Source organism: Cyprinus carpio, chromosome A3, assembly GCF_018340385.1.
Source record: "Cyprinus carpio isolate SPL01 chromosome A3, ASM1834038v1, whole genome shotgun sequence".
Classification (NCBI taxonomy): Eukaryota; Metazoa; Chordata; class Actinopteri; order Cypriniformes; family Cyprinidae; genus Cyprinus; species Cyprinus carpio.
The window spans coordinates 22,788,353-22,807,603 of record NC_056574.1 but is presented as its reverse complement, the minus strand read 5'-3'; the positions used below and the strand labels follow the sequence as shown (position 1 = coordinate 22,807,603).

The 19,251-nt window shown below is 35.4% G+C and overlaps 2 protein-coding genes across 3 annotated transcripts; one reads left to right on the top strand and one right to left on the bottom strand.

Annotated features, from left to right (window-relative positions):
- Positions 1 to 1,140: 1,140 nt before the first annotated feature.
- On the top strand, positions 1,141 to 13,770 carry strada (STE20 related adaptor alpha). Of its 2 annotated transcripts, XM_042724510.1 has the most exons (13): positions 1,141 to 1,301; positions 1,668 to 1,743; positions 1,822 to 1,879; positions 5,079 to 5,107; positions 9,293 to 9,395; positions 9,491 to 9,612; positions 10,418 to 10,526; positions 10,633 to 10,756; positions 10,916 to 11,087; positions 11,485 to 11,589; positions 11,685 to 11,938; positions 12,235 to 12,277; positions 12,894 to 13,770. In XM_042724510.1, exons 2-13 carry the CDS (start codon positions 1,732 to 1,734, stop codon positions 13,047 to 13,049), a joined length of 1,287 nt encoding a protein of 428 aa, XP_042580444.1. In that variant the 5' UTR covers positions 1,141 to 1,301; positions 1,668 to 1,731; the 3' UTR covers positions 13,050 to 13,770. The 2 variants fall into 2 exon arrangements, with proteins under 2 accessions (XP_042580444.1, XP_042580450.1); XM_042724516.1 differs by lacking the exon at positions 5,079 to 5,107 and having other exon boundaries at positions 1,206 to 1,301.
- Positions 13,771 to 14,500: 730 nt separating this feature from the next.
- Positions 14,501 to 18,421, bottom strand: rnf113a (ring finger protein 113A). The gene is made up of 11 exons (XM_019117228.2): positions 18,374 to 18,421; positions 17,920 to 18,028; positions 17,694 to 17,770; positions 17,482 to 17,580; positions 17,209 to 17,316; positions 15,907 to 16,016; positions 15,698 to 15,804; positions 15,505 to 15,594; positions 15,331 to 15,424; positions 15,043 to 15,149; positions 14,501 to 14,667 (listed from the first exon to the last, which is right to left on the bottom strand). Exons 1-11 carry the CDS (start codon positions 18,404 to 18,406, stop codon positions 14,600 to 14,602), a joined length of 1,002 nt encoding a protein of 333 aa, XP_018972773.2. The 5' UTR covers positions 18,407 to 18,421; the 3' UTR covers positions 14,501 to 14,599.
- Between the last annotated feature and the right edge of the window lie 830 nt (positions 18,422 to 19,251).

Below are 19,251 nucleotides of genomic sequence, written 5' to 3'. Positions count from 1 at the left end.
ATAGAGTGGGGGAAAGCGTCCCCCTTAAGGACTGTGTATTTTTTCTTGTGAACAAAAGTTAAATGTGTCCAGAATAGTTATCATAGTTTTAGTGACAATTACATAAATTATAAACCAAGTATGAAAAATGTACAGAGTTTTCATGTTAGTAAATTTTTAACAAAAATTACATTTGGTACCAAGTGGGCGTTGTGTCCCACATGTGGGGTAAAATGCCCCCAGAGTACCAGCACTTTTAGCTTAAAATTAAAAAGAATATAATCAATTTTGACTTACAAAATTATAATAGCCTATTTAAAATATATTTTTAGCTGATGCTAACTGGATAGCTACCTAAAGCTAACTTGAGGTCATTTTTTTTAAATATAAAGTCCAAATATTTTTATTAAACCAACTAGTTAGAATACATGCACATTATTTTCTATTCTGTATTTAATTCTACAGTATACATCTTTTTATATTTTATTCTTATATTTTTGTTTACTTTTATTTCATTCTTTCATACCTATATTTTTGTATATTTTCATCTGCGTTGTATTCTTTAATATTTGCACTGTCCATGGAGCGGACCTGACTCACATTTCACTGCTGGTTATATTTGCTCTATATAATCATGTATGTGATGAATAAAAATCTTGAAATCTTGACATCTACATTTGATGGAAAAACAAAGGATCTGATGTTCAGAACAGAGTAACTCACAAAAACAGTTACAACAACAGTTACAACAAAAATGTATCTTGACTTTATCTAGTGATTATTTTGGGAAAAACTGTTTTCCCCCACTCTTCCCTTCATACATCAATGCAAATTCCTTAAATTCCCTCCTCTGCTTATTATTCTAAGAAATAATAGATACATTTCTCAGAAGTAAGGAACTTTCATTGATCTACATTAAAAAAACATGCAAAAGCCATTGATTAAAAAAAAACTTAATTGCAAAATAAATAAATAAATAAATTTAAAAGCATTTTCAGCACATATAATGATAAATCCCTCTTGACATTCTGACTGCAACAGCTCGCGTTTAACAGATAATAAAAGAGATAATGGCAACAACAGAACGCAGGCTATTTTATTCGCTCAAGAGTTTAGACCAATGGGGAGACGCGCATCCAACCTCTGGTCCAATAGGAGCAAGACGACTTCGAGTCGTCAACGGCTCTCGTCCAATCACGAAACGTTCTTCAACACGGACCCAGCCCACTGCGAGGAGAAGAGACGTTACAGCTGCAGCTCTGATGGTAGCTGAACATTTGACGATATAGAAAAGTAAAACCAACACAATTTATCAGTAGAGGGTGAGTTCAACGATTATATTGTATTACTTACACAAGCACACTGGACCTGCGTGCTCTGTTCATCGTAGTTGGAGATAATTCTGTAGCTGCAAGGCTAGCGTTAACTGAAAGAGACAAACCTGTAAGCTGCTGTGCCGCATTTGTTTGTAACGTTACTTCAATAACTCTGCTTATTAAAATAGCTGAGTTGTATTAGTAAACACACATCTTTCATGCTGCACACCAACTGAGCTGACCTAAAGTGTTGTATTTTATTTACACACGTATGCAGTAATAAAGACAATAACAATAACATCTCTTGAATTCGAGCACTGTTCTCTCGTAACGTAACGTTACTGTATCTTAATTATTTATTTTTCCTTGCAGGTTTGTGCTCTTTATGTGTTTGTGAAACTATTGCCACCTGTCATCATCACCACCTCCAGGATCCATGTCTTTTTTGGTGAGTGAACTTGACTGAGTTAATGACTTGGTTGTTCTGCTTGTACATTAAATCGCCGCTGCTTCTCACTTTTCTCAGCGCTGGGTGTCAGAGAAGCTCAGTGTGGAAAGCCTGAGGGATCTGGAGTTGTTTGGAGGTGAGTTCAGTAGTCCAGCATCTCATGCCGCTGTGCTTCTTGTGGCTCTTTCAGCAAACCCCACCTGCCTGAGCTTTATTCAGCATTAGCTGGGGTGAATGTGAAGGGGAGTCCTAGAAACCCAAACTTGTAGTTCCTGAAACACACTTACATTTAAAGATGTCTCTGCAACACTCAGTAGAACAATTGGCCCATCTGGAACTCGACGATTATAGTGGTACACATTTTTGGACACAAATCCCCCTCATAGTCAGCTATGCAGGGCTATAGCAAAAGAGGAGCTCTACATACAGTACAGGTCAAACGTTTGGAAACATTACTATTTTTAATGTTTTTGAAAGAAGTCTCTTCTGCTCATCAAGCCTGCATTTATTTGATCAAAAATACAGAAAAAAACAGTAATATTGTGAAATATTATTACAACTTAAAATAATAGTTTTCTATTTGAATATATACTTTAAAAAAACAATTTATTCCTGTGATGCATAGCTGAATTTTCAGCATCATTACTCCAGCCTTCAGTGTTACATGTAACATCCAGTCTATCACATGATCATTTAGAAATCATTCTAATATTCTGATTTATTATGAGTGTTGGAAACAGTTCTGCTGTCTAATATATTTGATGAATAAAAGGTTAAAAAGAACTGCATTTATTCAAAATAAAAAAAGAATTCTAATAATATATATTCTAATAATATATTTTCTTTACTATCACTTTTTATCAATTTAACACATCCTTGCTGAATAAAAGTATTGATTTTATTTAAAAAAAAAGAAAGAAAAAAAATTACTGACCCCAAATTACTGAACAGTAGTGTATATTGTTATTACAAAATATTTATATTTGAAAAACATAGCTTCTTTTTTTTTCCTAAAAAAGTATCACATGTTCTGAAAAAAATATTAAGCAGCAGAACTGTTTCCAACTTTGATAATGAATCATCATATTAAAATGATTTCTAAAGGATCATGTGATAATGATCCTAAAAAATCAGCTTTGCATCACAGAAATAAATGATAATTTAAAGTATAATAAATTTAAAAACAATTATTTTAAATTGTAATAATATATCACAATATTAAATTTTTTTTCTGTATTTTTGATCAAATAAATGCAGGCTTGATGAGCAGAAGAAACTTCTTTCAAAAACATTAAAAATAGTAATGTTTCCAAACTTTTGACCTGTACTGTATGTGGATCACAACCAGTCAGTACCATTGCAAAAGCAAAAATGCAGCGTTTGGTTCGCTATTTGTTTTGCGTGTGCTTTATTAAATATTTTCAGTCTTTTTGAGTTTTTGTTGTCAATGTGTTATGCAGTGTGGGGTGACACTGCTCTTTAATAAAAGTGCAGCGTTTGCGTCATGGTGACTAATGATGGCGGTGACAGCGGGGTCTGTGTGTCCTTGTGTCTGTGAGGCTTTTTAATCTCTTCTTGTGTTGATGTATCTGTGTGCAAGGCTGGCTGTGATGTAGTGTTATTGCTAGGTGTTGATGGATTGCTTCTGTGGTGCAACTGACAGCTGAGTCACTGCGAGAGGTGGACTGATCTGTAAGGGAGGTCTAACACTGCTGAAGCTGTAGGAAATCTCTACACAGGAATTTGAGCTTTTACTTAAACTAGTTTACAGAGAAATCCAGATATCAAAAGCATTTGATAGCTTTTTACTTTTTGATGCCTGTTTTTTTGGATAGCATTTGGCATCCATCTGTAATAATCCTTTTTTTATAACATGTTTTCTCCCAGTTAGTTGTATTACATAACAATTTAATATACACTATTGTTCAAAAGTTTGAGGTCAGTAAGATTTTTTTTATATTTAATTTTTTAAATAAGTGAATTAGTACTTCTATTCAGCAAGAATGCATTAAATTGATAAAAAGTGAGAGTATATCTAGTATCTGTTTCAAATAAATGCTGTTCTTTTGAACTTTCTATTCATCAAAATCCTAAAAAAAGTATCAAGGTTTCCACAAAAATACTGAGCAGCACAACTGTTCTCATTAAGCACCAAATATTATAAGCATATTATTAAAATGATTTCCGAAGGATCATTTGACCCTGAAGACTGGAGTAATGATGCTGAAAATTCAGCCTTGCCATCACAGGGAGAAAAAAAATTGTATTCAAATAGAAAAACAGCTGTTTTAAAGTGTAATAATATTTCACAATATTACTGTTTTTACTGTATTTTTGATCAAATAAACAACCTCGATGAGTATAAGAGACTTATACATAAAAAACATACTGACCTCAAACCGCTGAAGCCTATTAAAAATCATCTTTGTAGTGGTACAAACAGTCATGTAAATATGGAAAACATCATTTCAGATGTGTGTCATGTATAATTCTCTGGTTTCCATGCTCTTGCTGACAAGAGTCTTGTTCAGGAGTGTTGTTATAATGCCATGTAGCTTTGGAATATATATATATAATTTAAAAAAGTCTATAGCCAGTGTCATGATAGTCTGAATGCTATTTATTACCTAATATCAATAGGTTATTAATGTTTCCTGTCGCTAAGATGGTGTAAAATCCATTAAGGGATTTTTTTTAGATGTTACTTTTTGTATATCTGCTTTGACTGATTTTGCTGTGGTCCATAATCGCTGCTCCTTGTCTGCTTTAAAGATTCTCATTTCTGTTTGCTTTTGGCTGTTATATGTTACATGGCAATGTGTCAATAAAAAAAAAGTTAAAATAACAATTATATAAAATAATTGTTTAAAAAAAAGTGTTCTTTTTTCTGATGGTTTGTCATTTTGTTGTTGAATTGAATGCTTAAGTAATATAAATAGAATTTCTGCTTGCTTAAATGATTTTTATCATTTAGTATATATCAGTATGCATTGATGTAGATTATAATCTACAAATTTTGACTAGACAATTAAAAACATTTGACGGATACTTATATTTATGTTAGAGTTTTTCTTGCATTGCTTTATGGTTGTTGTTTTTTTAAGAGAACAGGAAAAATCATTAATAAATTGGTATCTATGAGATATAATATATTATTGTATGCAAAGTATCTATTTGAATTGTATTTAAAGTGAAAAAAAAGTGTTGCTTGGAAGGATGCTGGCTCTCAGAACACTAAATGAGGTGTTTCTTGAATTTGTGAGAACCACTTTAAAGGCAGATTGTTTGTTTGTATGTGTGTCTTTTGCGTCATTTACACGGTTTCTCCACACCAGAGCAAACTCAGGCAAGCCCACTAAGGAAAGTAAGTGTGGAATATCTTCCAGCTTTTCCATCTGCCTGTTGGTGTCGGTGTGTGATAGTTGTGAGTGTACGAGCATGTGAGATGGTGTGTGCTTGTGTAAGTTTACAAATGTAAGATTAATAGTATGCGCGTGTGAGTGTGTGTGTGTGTGTGTGTGTGTGTGCTCTCAGATGAATACATCCCCCTGTGCTCTTGTGTTTGCCTGCATGCACTCATCGTGCTGCTGTGACACTCACACCTCCACACTCGCTCAGACTGAGGCTCCACAAGAGGGAAGTGCTTGTATTTAAGTTGGGAAAGAAAGATGAGGTTTATACTTCTATCATAATTAAGAGCCTGAAGTAACCATTCATGTTAAAGAACAGGTGCAATAGATATGAGGGCTAGTTCACCCAAAAATTCACTAAGATTTGGCCATTATGGTTCCGAAGTGTGGCATCAGACTGTTTTTGTAAATTTTACGTGTCTTGTGATTTGCAAGCATAAGTGCATTTAGACACAATTTCAATGATATATAAATTATTTAATAATATAATAAAATTTGAGTTAAGACAATTTTAATAATCTGATTTACTTGCAAAAACGGAGTTGGTAAATGCATAAATGACATTTCCATTCAAAACTCAGAACTGAGATTCACCTGCTCATTTGCGTTGTAACTCAGAACTGTTCATGGGAATGTGTTGAGAGCAACTTCGGAGGGCAACTTCATATATATATATATATATATATATATAATATAAAATGAGGAAATATCCTTCTTCCTTGTGTTCATTTATTAAAAAACTATAGAAATCATTAGGGACGCAACAATACAGTTAGTCCACGGTTCAATACATACCTCATTTTTAACCATGGGTTTCGGTTCGGCTTGGCAGAGATTTTTTGTCATTTGTGATTTAAAATGTGATTTTTAAAACAAAAAAATATATATAATAAACACAAGGTTTGTTGTGCGTGTTTGTGGGGCTGTACTATTTGGCCCAAAATGTTGTGCTTGTATATTAATATGACTAATCATAGTTATTAAGATTATTACTATTATTATTGTTGTTGTTGTTGCTAAATAAAAATATTAAAATAATAAATATTACTATTGTAATAACACTTATTATTAACACATTATTAAAAATAAAAAAAAGAGTACGACTCCTGTTAAGACTGTTAAGAAAAACATGGATTATCATATGTCTACTTCAAATTTCTTTTGAGAGAAGTATTATTTTTTTCCTATTTTTACCCAAAATAGGATGAATTGGCCATCATTAAGTGCTGTAAGCACATGTAATGTTTGTTTCATTCATACTGGAAGCCGGAGGGCAACTTTGTGCAGTAACTCCACATGCATCACAGAAGTAATAGAACTGATGACGCTCCAGAAATCCCTAATATGTACTAAGACAAATCTGTCGCTGTAGCTGAATAAATAGAAGATTGAAACATGAAGACAATAAACACTCCACTTTTACAATGTACAGTTTATCTGTGTTCTTCAAGCCATCTTGGTTTTTTTATAATAATTAAGTATATTTATAATCCGTTGCTAATCAACATAGCCTTTTTTTTTACAGTATAGAATATGTTTTCTGTCTTATTCTGTGATAAGAAGCCACATTAGATCACAAAAAAAAGAGAAGTTTTTATTTTATACACGTAAAAATATGTTATATTGTTCTCTTTTTTTGGACAACAGGTTTTTGGTGTGTGTTACTTTTTCAAATGCATGTTATAAGTGGAAATTATTTTTTTATTATGGAAAACCGTAATTCACAAGCCCGTGTTGAACCGTGGACTTTGTAGCGAATGGTTTGATATTATATTGAGAATTGTGGCATCCCTAGAAAGCATGCCTTTTAAACTAGATTCACATTTCACAATGTATTTTACTTTTTGGATTAAATGTTTGAATAGAAATCTTTTGTAACATTATAAATATCCTTACTGTAACTTTTGGGAAATTTAATTTGCTGTTGCTGAATAAAAGTATAATTTTCTTAAAAAATAAATAAATGAATCAGTGAATCAATCAAAATTAAAAGTTTCAGAAATCATGTGGTAGCCTAAAGGATAACGCTGTTTGCATTCTTGGGTGAGCTGTCCCTTTAAGGACATAAGTTAATGGAATGCTTCTTTATTTAATTAATGATTAGCCAGTTGGATTCAACAGATAATTAAGAACGTAAAGGGTTAGTCTGTGATTTGTTTATTGGTGTTTACTGCTAATGCCCTCTCACCTCAAAGATAGACCCTTGGGGTCCTATCATACACCCGGCGCAGTGTGGTGCCAGGCACGACGAAGCGTTTTTTTGCTAGTTTGTTTCAGCCTGACCCAGTTATCATTTTCATGTCCTGTGCCACATTGTTTAAAATAGCAAATGCATGTGTGCTTATTTGTGCGCCCATGGGTGTGCTGCTCTGAAAACGAGGTGTGTTCAGGCGCATTATTGTTGACGCGTTACTATTTTGAGGCAACTGAAATAGACTGCGCTTTTGACCAACTGATACCTGGTCCAAAGTCAATGGCGTAATATTTTTTATTTTTATTTTTCGTTAATTAAAGAGTGCGTTAGTAATATGCGCCTATAGGCGGGTGAACAACGTGTGTACACTCTGCTTAAGCATGTGAAGATGGATGATGCTCATTGTGTTAATGCAACACATGGATTCATCCTGTCAGAGCCTGGGCTTGCTGCACTGTTCACTGACTTAGTCCTGCAAACACTTCGAAGGGCAAAAAATGATTTGTTTTATGATTTGCCACAGACCTGCATGATCTCCACTGACAGATACTCTCATCATATATGTGAGGAATTAATATTCTTATTGTAAGTTCTATGGCAGAGCGAAAGGAAACTTTGATGTAAGCAAAAAAAATAAAAAATAGGACTTTATGGGATCATGCATATCTATAACCAAATACGACAGTGAATTGTAGTTCATTTGATGCTTATAACATGCTTTTTGTGAAGCCATTCCTGCTGCAGTTTTCAACTTCTCTGTCTCGTACTGAGTCTCAGAACAGTTGGACTGAATCTTTAATCAGCCATAATCTGCCGTTCCTCACTTGATCTGTATGATTCTCTGAATAGCTTTGCAATGGCTGGGATTTATCAGTGTATGCACAATAAAAACCCTTCCCCTCTTCAAAACCAGGTTGGTTTGTGCTGTTATCACAACAGTGGCATCGGTGTCTGTGATTTATATATCTGTGTAATCTTGAAATGTTTCCTAATTCACTCAAGCTGGCATTGATGGTCATAGTATATTTGGTTGATATCCCCAGATACTATGATGCATAATGAAGGAAAGCTTACATGCACTTAAAATGTTTGCTACCCAAACACTGCTTGCATAGTGACACCAGTCCTTTTAGAAATGCTAAAAGTTGATGCTTTGTCACATTCAAATGACAAATTGAGCATTTATGTTTCCCTATATTATTTTCCAAATTCTCTACGATATCTTTGAATGTACAGTGAGTCAAAAAAATATTTGGACACTTAAATTGTGCTTAAAATGTCTTTGCATTACAAACAAAATATCAAACAATGTAGCATCTGCAAACAAATAAAGCTAAAAAAAAAAACCTTTAAAACAAATGGTCATAAGGTTATTGTAGTGAATGTACAACCAGCAGAGGAACCACAGATGTACACTAAAGTGTTTTCATTTCTGAAAGAAGTCTCTTTATGTTCACCAAGGCTGCATTTATTTGATCAAAAGAGTAAAAGTAGTAATATTGAGAACAATTAGTTTAAAATATCTTCTATATTTGAATATATTTTAAATGTAAGAATTTTCAGCATCATTATTTCAGTCTTCAGTGTCACATGATCCTTCAGAAATCCTTCTAATTTGCTGATTTCAGACATGTGTGAATTAAGTGTTGAAATACTTTGTTGGTTCACTGTATGAAAATCACAAGATTCACAACCTAATAATTGAAGTATGTTAAAAGTTTGTGATTGTGTTGAATGGGCAGTCGAAATGTTCTGGGACCTGAGGTGTGTCTCAATCTGCTCCCTAGTGTCTCAGTATTTGGTAGATTACAGCCTGAGTTTAAGTTCACAATATTCTCTCCGACATCAAGAGGTTGATCGAGACACAGCCGTGGTCAGTTTGCACTTTGTCGCCGTGTTTATTTACTGTTTCCACATTTGACTGATGACTGTTTTTTTGGCTCAGGCCCATGAGGACAGTCAAGAGTCTCTGAGCCCTCTCCCACGCAGAGACACCATGGGAAGCTTTCTTCCAGACAACAGCGCCTACGAGCTGCGCACTGTCATAGGTGAGGCCAAGGCTGCACAGCACTAGAACACACATCTCTGTGATTCCTCCAGCTGATGAGTGTGTGTGTGTGTCTGTCTGTCTCTACTTGTGTAGGTCGAGGTTTGGAGGACTTGATGACAGTGAATCTGGCCAGGTGCAAACCCACAGGGGAGTATGTGGCCATCCGGCGCATTGACTTGGATTCCTGTACCAATGACATGGTCAATTACTTACAGGTCAGTTACAGGCTTCTCTCACGACATATAGGAGATGGACAATTCATATTAAAATGCAATTTTATAAATTTAATAATTATAATATTTTAAAAAGTATTTAATTATATTGATTTTTTTTTATGATAAAATAATTCAAAATATCAAATAATTATAATCATTAATATAACAGTTTGACTCACAACTGAAATTAATATTTTGTTTTATTCACAAACTTTACATCAATAACTGTTTCAAAATAAGCTGATTATAACAACATAAGCTTTTCTTTTGGAAAAATGAGTAGGTAGATTGATGGATGGATGGATGGATGGATGGATGGATGGATGGATGGATGGATGGATTGATGGATTGATGGATAGATGGATAGATGGATGGATGGATAGATGGATGGATGGATAGATGGATAGATGGATAGATAGATGGATGGATAGATAGATAGACAGAAAGATAGATAGATAGATAGATAGATAGACAGATAGAGAGAGATTTAGTACAGTATTATTTTACTATTTAGTATTTATATACACTGTAGCATACTATTATAGTATTTATTATTTTTATATTTTCAGTTTCCTTTTTTTCCCTGTAGTTTAAGAAATTGTTTTAGTATAGTTTTAACAGTTTTAGTTGAGAATAACAACACTGATTCAGTGTGAAAGTGTATTTCGATTTGTGTTTTGAGTAGTTTAGTGTTTTTATTAGCTGACATTGGTGCAAAACAAAAATACTTAACTAGTCAATCAGTCCTGCATATTGCTAGCATATATACATAAGCATTGCAACCACTTTCTGTGTTTTTCTAAAGGGAGAACTCCATGTGTCTAAGCTGTTCCACCACCCCTGTATCCTCCCGTACAAGAGTGTCTTCATCGCTGAGAATGAGCTGTGGGTGATCACACCCTTCATGGCCTACGGTTAGAAGAGACATTCTGTATCAACTATATCAAGTCCAAACTGCTCACAGTACCACATGTAAATGTGTTTTGCCTACCGATCCTCTGTGTTTCTCTTCTCCATCAGGATCAGCACGAGACTTGCTCAGTACACATTTTACTGACGGTTTGAGTGAGCAGACAATTGCCTACATCCTGCTGGGTGTGCTGAGAGCGCTGGAGTACATACATCAGATGGGCTACGTTCACCGGTGAGGAACACTTATACACTCATGAATTGTTGTTATTATTATTAGTCAAACAGGTTAATTATTTAACAACCACACCAGACTGTCAGCCTGGTGTCTTTAATGTAGGTGCTACAAGAATACTGAAGTATTTTTTATCATCTTAATTTGTGTATACTGTAGTAGTGTGAAGGCAAGCCACATCCTGATTTCAGCAGATGGACAGGTATATCTGTCCGGTCTTCGGAGTATCTTCAGCCTGATCCGTCACGGTCAGAGAGCACGTGTTGTACACGATTTTCCTCAGTACAGTGTTAAAGTACTACCTTGGCTCAGTCCAGAGGTTCTGCAGCAAGTATGTTTGAAATATACCTCCGATCTCAAGTTTGGAGTCTGTAAGATTTTTTTTTTTTTTTTTTTAAATAATAACAATAAAAACTGTTTCAAATCAGCATATTAGAATGATTTCTGAAGGATCATGTGACACTGAAGACTGATGATGCTGAAAATTCAGCTTTGATCACAGGAATAAATTACATTTGCAAATATATTCGAACAGAAAATGATTCTTTTAAATTGTAATAATATTCCATAACATTTTTGCTAAAAATAAATGCAGCGTTTATAAGCATAAGAAACTTTAAAAAAAAAAACATTCAAAATTCTTGCTGACCCCAAACTTTTAAACAGAACTGTATACTGTCTATATAATACATTGGAAATTATATAATGCATATATATGTATATTATAGAATCTTCAGGGATATGACTTCCGCTCAGACATTTACAGTTTGGGCATCACTGCATGTGAGCTAGCTAATGGACACGTGCCCTTCAAAGACATGCCTGCTACACAGGTGAGGCAAACACTTTTTTATCCATCTCTTTTTGCTTTCCCTCCTTTTTATCTCGCTTGATTTAACTTGATAAACTGTCTCTTTGTCTGTATCAGATGTTGTTAGAGAAGCTGAACGGTACAGTCCCCTGCCTGCTGGACACCACCACCATCCCCCCCGAAGAACTGAGCATGAAACCGTCTCGCTCTGGGGCCGACTCTGGGATCTGCGAGGGCCCCGGCGCGGGTGGAGCTCGCCACACAAATGGAGAACCCTCCTCCTCCTCCGGTGGAAACCCGTACAGCAGAACATTCAGTTCTCACTTTCATGCCTTCGTGGAACTTTGTCTACAGAGAGATCCTGAGAAAAGGTAAATAACACTCTATGCTCTTTGTGATTTATATTTATTTTTAAAGAAATAATTCAAAATTCTGTCATTTACACACCATCACATCGTTCCAAACCTATATGATTTTCTTTGATTTGTGGAACACAAAAAGAGAAAGTTTGGGAACAGACTGACCACTCGTTACTTTATAATGAAAGTGAATGGGGATCAAGGCTACTGAGCTTCAAACTGTAAATAACTGTAACATCATTGAAAGTAATGTATACTTTTGTGGTGTAATAAATAGACTAAATGTATGTTGTTATGTCTTCCCACAGACCCTCTGCCAGCTCTCTGATTGGCCATTCCTTCTTCAAACAGGTGAGTCTTACCTTCTTCAGAGGATCTGACCTAGTGGCAAGAATAGGTGTTATGCATTAATTGGTCATAAAATGTCATCTGGTCTCCATTAAAAACACAAGTATGGACAAACAAAATGTGTTTAAGCTAACAACACAACAGCACATCCCATTAAGCATTAACAGTGCTGTGAAAAAAACAGTAAGTGAACTTTACCTTGTAGTCAGAATCTGAATGATCAACATTTTTTGGTGAGTTTCATGAGTTCCTTGTTTGATCTGAACAACATTTGTTGATCATGCAGGTAATGACAACAAGGTAAAGTTCACTTTTTCACATTTTTCACAGCACTGGGAATCTTTAATAGGATGTGATCAATAAAAACATGGCATTTTATGAAATTTGCAATATTGACAAAATTATTGAACTGAGACACTAATAGTGACACTTGTCCTCTGTAGAGTTGCTTTAAAGCTGAAATTGAATGTTTTGTAACTGATTAATTTTATAACATTAACACTGTTATTTTACCATTTATTAATGTGATGCTGCATCTACATTGTATAAAGCACTATATCAATAAATGCAGCTTGACTCAGTTTATTGTTGTGGTCTATATAACATTTTAACTTTGTAGATAAAGCGCAGACCATCTGAGGCTCTTCCTGAGCTTCTGCGTCCAGTTTCTCCAATCAGCAGCTTAGACTGCATGCAGCCTCAGGATTCGCCCACTGGACTGGCCAGTCTGGAGTCTGATCTCAGCCAGCTGGATGTGGATGACTGGGACTTTTGACATTAAACGGATGAGAAATGAAGAGATGATGGACTGGATGGAAAGGGTGATTTTGAGGGTGTTGTTTTTGTTGTGTTTTAAGGGAGAAAAAGGGTGCTATGTGAATGTGAGCTTCAAAGATGTTACAAGAGACTCTGGATTTGTGTATATCACTGAAACTACAAGGATAGACTATAAACAGAGAAATTAAAAACCAGCAGCCGTCATAGCCTTGATAATGCATTCAGAAGCATGAACTGAAGCAAACTCTCACAGACTGGCCATATGACAATGGTGATCACTTGAGGCTACCAAAACCCATTCTATGCGTTTCACCTGACTTTATGACACTCTATGAATGTCTACCAGCTTACAGCAACACGGGTGAGGAGGAGTGACGGAAAGGCAAATAGATATTTGTCCAATGAAGCATAAAGAGCTGTCAGTAAAGTCAACCTAAGCGCAGCAGTATTCAAAATACAGATGGATTGTGGGGATTAAAACTATCAACGTCTCAAGAGTTTCTTCCCCCAACAGAAATATGCTAGAGGACAAGATTTAGTTTTTGTCTGCTCCCTGGTTTAGTTATTACTTTTAAAATTTTAGTTGCGTTTCTGCTGAGATTCATTTCTGTTCTTGGCATATGTTACAGGAGGAAGTACTTCAAAGGACCGTCTGTGTATTTTCAGCATATTTACCTCTTGGTGAAATGGAATAAATGTTGCAACTGCACAAATGTCAACCCTTGTGTGCTGTTTTTACCAATGTTGTTTGATACATCACACCCCATTTTGAAAAACCGCTTCTGTAATGATGATTTCTCTATAGAATATTCAGTTTATAATAGCGAATGCACTGATTAATTTTATTCTACAAGCTGATGATTATTTTCATGTTATGGACCGATTCAATAAATGACAGATATTAAATTTCTATACTGTTTTGCCTAAATCATATATATATATATATATATATATATATATATATATATATATATATATATATATATATAAAAATCACATTATACTATACAGTATAAAAAACTATTTTTGAGATCTGCTTAATATTGTATTTAACAATGTTAAAAAATAATGTTTTTAAAGATCAACTTTACCTTTGCCATCATCTAACAATACTCACTAAACCTGAATGTAAAAACAGGCTAAATGAGTGTGAACAATGAAATGTCCATTATCAGCTGGTGCTTATCAGCTACAAAGCATCTAAAGGCCTCTCCAAGATAAATATATTGACATTCACACCACCCTGGTATGTTATCTGTTTATCATTAAATGCTTGAGTTCTTCAATGCCTGGTGGATTCTGATTGGCTGTCAATATTGTTAGCCTTCATCAGCTGAAATTAATTACAATGATATTGTTCCTTTGTATCATTATCTCTATAGTTGTTGTGTGGGTTTTCCGATCTCATAGAATTAATAAAACTTCAGTTATAAATCTTAACCTGGGAGATTTCTGAAAAGCATGTTTATGTCAAAGGTTTTGAACATTTACAACTCTGAATGGGAATCTGAATGACAAGTAAAACACAGAAGGGGAGGCGCTGTGGTTCTAGTCATCCTCATCTGAGGGAGGCTGGTCAGCGGCTTCCTGCTGTTTCTGCATCTTAGCCATGAGCTCTGAGGGAAAAAAAAAATACATTAAAAAAAAGTTTCTTGTTCTTCTTTTCATTTTATATATGATATTGATGAGTGAAAGCATCAGGGGTCTAAGAATTGTCCAAACCGATTCCAGTTATTTGTGATTAATGCAAAAGAATGTTCGCCTCAAATTGCACAACCTCAGTTGTAAGTTCTCAGTAAGAAGTTTGTGGAAACCATGATACATTTTTCTAGGAACATTATAAATGTATTTTAATGTTAATTCTGATCAATTTAATGCATCCTTGCTGAATAAAGGTATTAATTTCTTTCCCAAAAAATCTAACTGACCCCAAACCTTTGAATGGTAGTGTGTGTTGTGTTCAATTCAAGGTTTTCTAAATAGATGAGCACCTTTGGCAGGGTTGAAGACGCCATTGGTCTGCTGGTTACAAACGTAACAGCGCTTAGATTTGCGGTAGTGCTGGAGAGCACAGGCCTCACAGAAGTAGTGCCGGCACCTGGAAAACAAAGACATTATACTTCTGAATTGAGAATGAAATACTAGTTCTACAGTCAAATATGTGACAATGACATGCAAACACAATGTCAAATGGTTAAGATATGAGAGACTAAAGCTGTGGTAAGAAGAGGGAATATCATTTGCAATTCAAACAGGCCATGGCTTAATGTAGCACTCACTTTGTAATAATGGGGTTTTTAAACGAATCTCTACAAATGAAACACTTGAAAGGAAGATCTTCTTCATCGCTGCTCACTTCATAGTTCTCCTCATCTGTGAGATAAACAATATGTCAGAGAGCAAAACAAAACAAGCAAAATGTTCTCAAAGACCTGTAACTTAAGATGGCTCACCGTTTGCCCCATATCGTCCTTCTTCGAGCTCTCGCTCAATCTGCCAGCCGTGCTTATAGTCTGAGCGGTCATGAAGAAACTTACAGCTGTCTGAGAATAAAAATTAAATGAAACACGTTTGTTCCTGCCATGGGTGTTCACATGAACCTCAAAAGAATGACAAACATGGAGAGGAAAACTGTTGCTTACTCACCTCCAAACCCACAGAAGCCAGTCTCTTTATAGTCTTTGCAAATGTCAGGCTGGTAATCCCACCGTACTGTGGCCCTCAGGTGCTCAGGCGCTCTGATTGGTCCTTTCCTATCACGTACAAGACATTATGAATCAGTTAAGCATTGTGTGTCCTCAAAAACAGATGGAGTCACGGCAAACCGTCTCAGCGGCTCATTTATACTGACTCACCTGACCATACCAGAGGAGGCGTTGCCCATGGTGGAGTCCTTGGGTTTAATGTATTTGTGGTAGTTGTTGATGCCGCGATAAATTTTATCGTCTTCTTTACCAGTGAGCTCCTAGAAATAAAATACAGGCATGCCACTGAATGAACAGATTGTGATTATTGCGGCCACCCAAACAATATGTGACCCTGGACCACAAAACCAGTCTTAAGTAGCACAGGTATGTTTGTAGCAATAGCCAAAAATACATTGTATGGGTCAAAATTATTTTTTATTGTTATGGATGTTAAGTAAAGATATTTTGTACATGTCCTACCAGAAATATATTAAAACTTAATTTTTGATTAGTAATATGCATTACTAAGGACTTCATTTGGATAACTTTAAAGGTGATTTTCTCAATATTTAGATTTTTTTGCACCCTCAGATTCCAGATATTCAAATAGTTGTATCTCGGTCAAATATTGTCTGATCCTAACAAACCATACATCAACGGAAAGCTTTCAGATGATGTATAAATCTCAATAAAAAATGGACAGTTACGACTGGTTTGTGGTCCAGAGTCACACATCAATAATTGTAGGCCTATATCTTAAAAGTCAGCATGAAAGTGAATTTCACCTATTTACTAAGTGCATCTTGATCTAACTGTGAACTTTCTATGTATGTTTCTCTCTTTTTTTTTTTACCATAATTTTGAAGTAAAATGCAATAACTTCCAATCATTTAGTCCACTTAAACTGTGCCCCTTTCTCTTATAATTAACTGCAAGCTTGCATTCAGATCTGCCTCCAACAAATCAACAATTAATGGACTGAACCAAGTGCTGTCCTGCGTTCTTTCTCTTTATCCATAACCTGTTTCACTCAGATGTACGTCACAATGCAGAAGAAATTACCTGTCGCTACTTCCATTTCATTGCAACTTTAAAGAAACGCTTCACCCAAAAATGACAATTCTGCCATTGTATGCACCAAGTTTGAATTTTGGTCATTTTGTCTTTGCTTTTGGTCTCCTGCTTAATATCTTCTTTTTGAAAAGACACGAGAGAGAGTAAATGATGACAAAATGTATAATTTTTGGGTGAACTAGCCCTTTAAACGTAAGTTTATCATAATATCTGTTGAATTACTACAAGATTGTTTCCACATGCTTTTATAAGTCGCAGAGGCTCTTTTTTCTAATACATTTTATTAAATTATATATTAAGACAATTACTATTCACTAAAATGTATCATTGTAAACCACACTATACAAATAAATTTTAATTTACAATATTGGTGCTGGTTATTGCTGTTCATCGTACCTCCTGAACCTTCTGGCTGCGCTCAAAAATGGCCTGAGCATCTTTGTCCCTCTCTGTGTCCAGCTGATAAAGAGCAGTGGCCCCCATGTCATCTGGTCCTTCTGGTTTCTGCAACAAACACAGTAATACACTGAATTACAAGAATCAGTAGCTCTGGTCAATGTTAGCAAATTCACAAGCAGCAGAAATGTAAAATCATAAGTCGTCATGAATTAAGAAGGTATAAATCTATAGTATAAATCATTTCTTCATGCATAAATCTAACACACTCACCGCTGACCGAGTCGACCGGTAAGAGACGGTGACAGTCTTGTCTTCTTTCTCCTCTTCACTTTCGCTTGAGGAGACTTCTTCCCTCTCCACTTTCTTTGTCTGTAAGGAGGGGTGTGAGGCAAATGACTAGTGGTTATGGCTTCAGTGTAAACAACAGCTTCGTAAAAGACAAATAATGCAGATTTCACGTAACACATGAAGCGCCGACATACTTTCTGAATCATGGGGTTCGCCACAGCTGCTTTCTTCTTTCGGACCACAGCACTGCCCTCCTCGCCGCTGCTTCTGTCTGATGAACAAACACACGCTGATTTAAGACACTGTGAGCTGCACGAACGTGTTGATAGTGAACACTGACTAAACGTACGGACTGCATAAAACTGCCCAGTCCAAACATGCCTAACTGAGAACCCATGAAAAAAATAATACGATAAATACCTTTATCGCTATCACTTGCATTTCTTTTCCGTGCGGAAAATGTCTTGTTTGATTTCTTAAAAAGAAACTTGCAGGTTGTTTTTGGCTCTTCGGACTCCGCCATCTTTACCTATGAAAACAAAGCATAGAGTAAGTGAGGAACTGCGGTTATAGTGCCTCTTGTGTTTGGGAGGACTTGAAGGATCAGTGGAAGTGCATAGTATTTCATATTTTACTATTACTACAAATACGTACTTAATACTGTGGCCGAGAAGGGCAAAACAGATTACAGTTATGAAAACAAAATAACAACTTACAAACGCAAATGCAAATCTAAAAAACAAAATAACAAGTCAGAAAACACAACAACAATTCAGAAAACTATATAACAAGTCAGAAAACACAATGACAAATCAGACAAATCGGAATAGCTAGGTATGGTTTGAGACAGTGCCATTGATTTGGGATTACACACCGCTGACTGGACGAGACATCTATCAATCAACATATACAGAAATAACCAGCCGAAAAACAGCAGAGTCGTGGTAGAAAGTTTGGAGATGGTCTTAAAATAGCTCTGTTTAAATGTATTGTATGAATTGCGCTTACTGTGGAATAAAACATACCAAATGTCTATTTATACTTTGTTTAAATAACCTGCCTTATTGACATTTTGGCAGTGTCATTCTGTCAGCTCCAGTGGTGCAGGTGGTTAAGTGTGTGTCCTTATCTTTTTGACGCAATCCACCTGGGTTTGATCCCACCTTTTGTCAAACTTTTTTTCTCCCTTTTCAAATCTCGTATCACATCTCCGAACTTTCTACCACGACTCTGCTGTTTTTCGGCTGGTTATTTCTGTATACGTTGATTGACAGATGTCTCGTCCAGTCAGCGGTGATTAATCCCAAACCAATGACGCTGTCTCAAACTATACCTACCTCTTCCGGTTTGTCTGATTTGTCATTGTGTTTTCTGACTTGTTATTTTGTTTTCGGATTTGTCGTTGTGTTTTCTGACTTGTTAAAATGTTTTCTGAATTGTTGTTGTGTTTTCTGAATTGTTATTTTGTTTTTTAGATTTGCATTTGCGTTTGTAATTTGTTATTTTGTTTTCATAATTGTTTTCATAATTGTAATCTGTTTTGCCCTTCTCGGCCACCGTAACTTAATCATTTTCAGCCCAGTTTTGGAGGCAGGCATAACACACGATGGATGGCGGCTCAGTTTGTTAATAGATTAAAACAGAACAACCTTGCAGCCATTGGCAATAATAACATTTTATAAATTTTATAAAAAATGCTTCTACATATCGGGGTTTTAAACATTCTTAATGTGCATCTACATGTGTAAAATA

What these genes read in the sequence shown, in the direction of transcription:
- strada (XM_042724510.1), top strand. An exon ending in GGATCTGGAGTTGTTTGGAG is followed by an intron (nt 1,880 to 5,078) that starts GTGAGTTCAGTA and finishes TCTCCACACCAG; the next exon opens with AGCAAACTCAGGCAAGCCCA. An exon ending in ACATGGTCAATTACTTACAG is followed by an intron (nt 9,613 to 10,417) that starts GTCAGTTACAGG and finishes GTTTTTCTAAAG; the next exon opens with GGAGAACTCCATGTGTCTAA.
- rnf113a (XM_019117228.2), bottom strand. Translation starts at nt 18,406, where the DNA reads ATGTTGATTGATAGATGTCTCGTCCAGTCAGCG. An exon ending in GCAGCCAGAAGGTTCAGGAG is followed by an intron (nt 16,017 to 17,208) that starts GTACGATGAACA and finishes TTTTATTTCTAG; the next exon opens with GAGCTCACTGGTAAAGAAGA. An exon ending in TGGCTTCTGTGGGTTTGGAG is followed by an intron (nt 15,595 to 15,697) that starts GTGAGTAAGCAA and finishes TTTTATTCTCAG; the next exon opens with ACAGCTGTAAGTTTCTTCAT.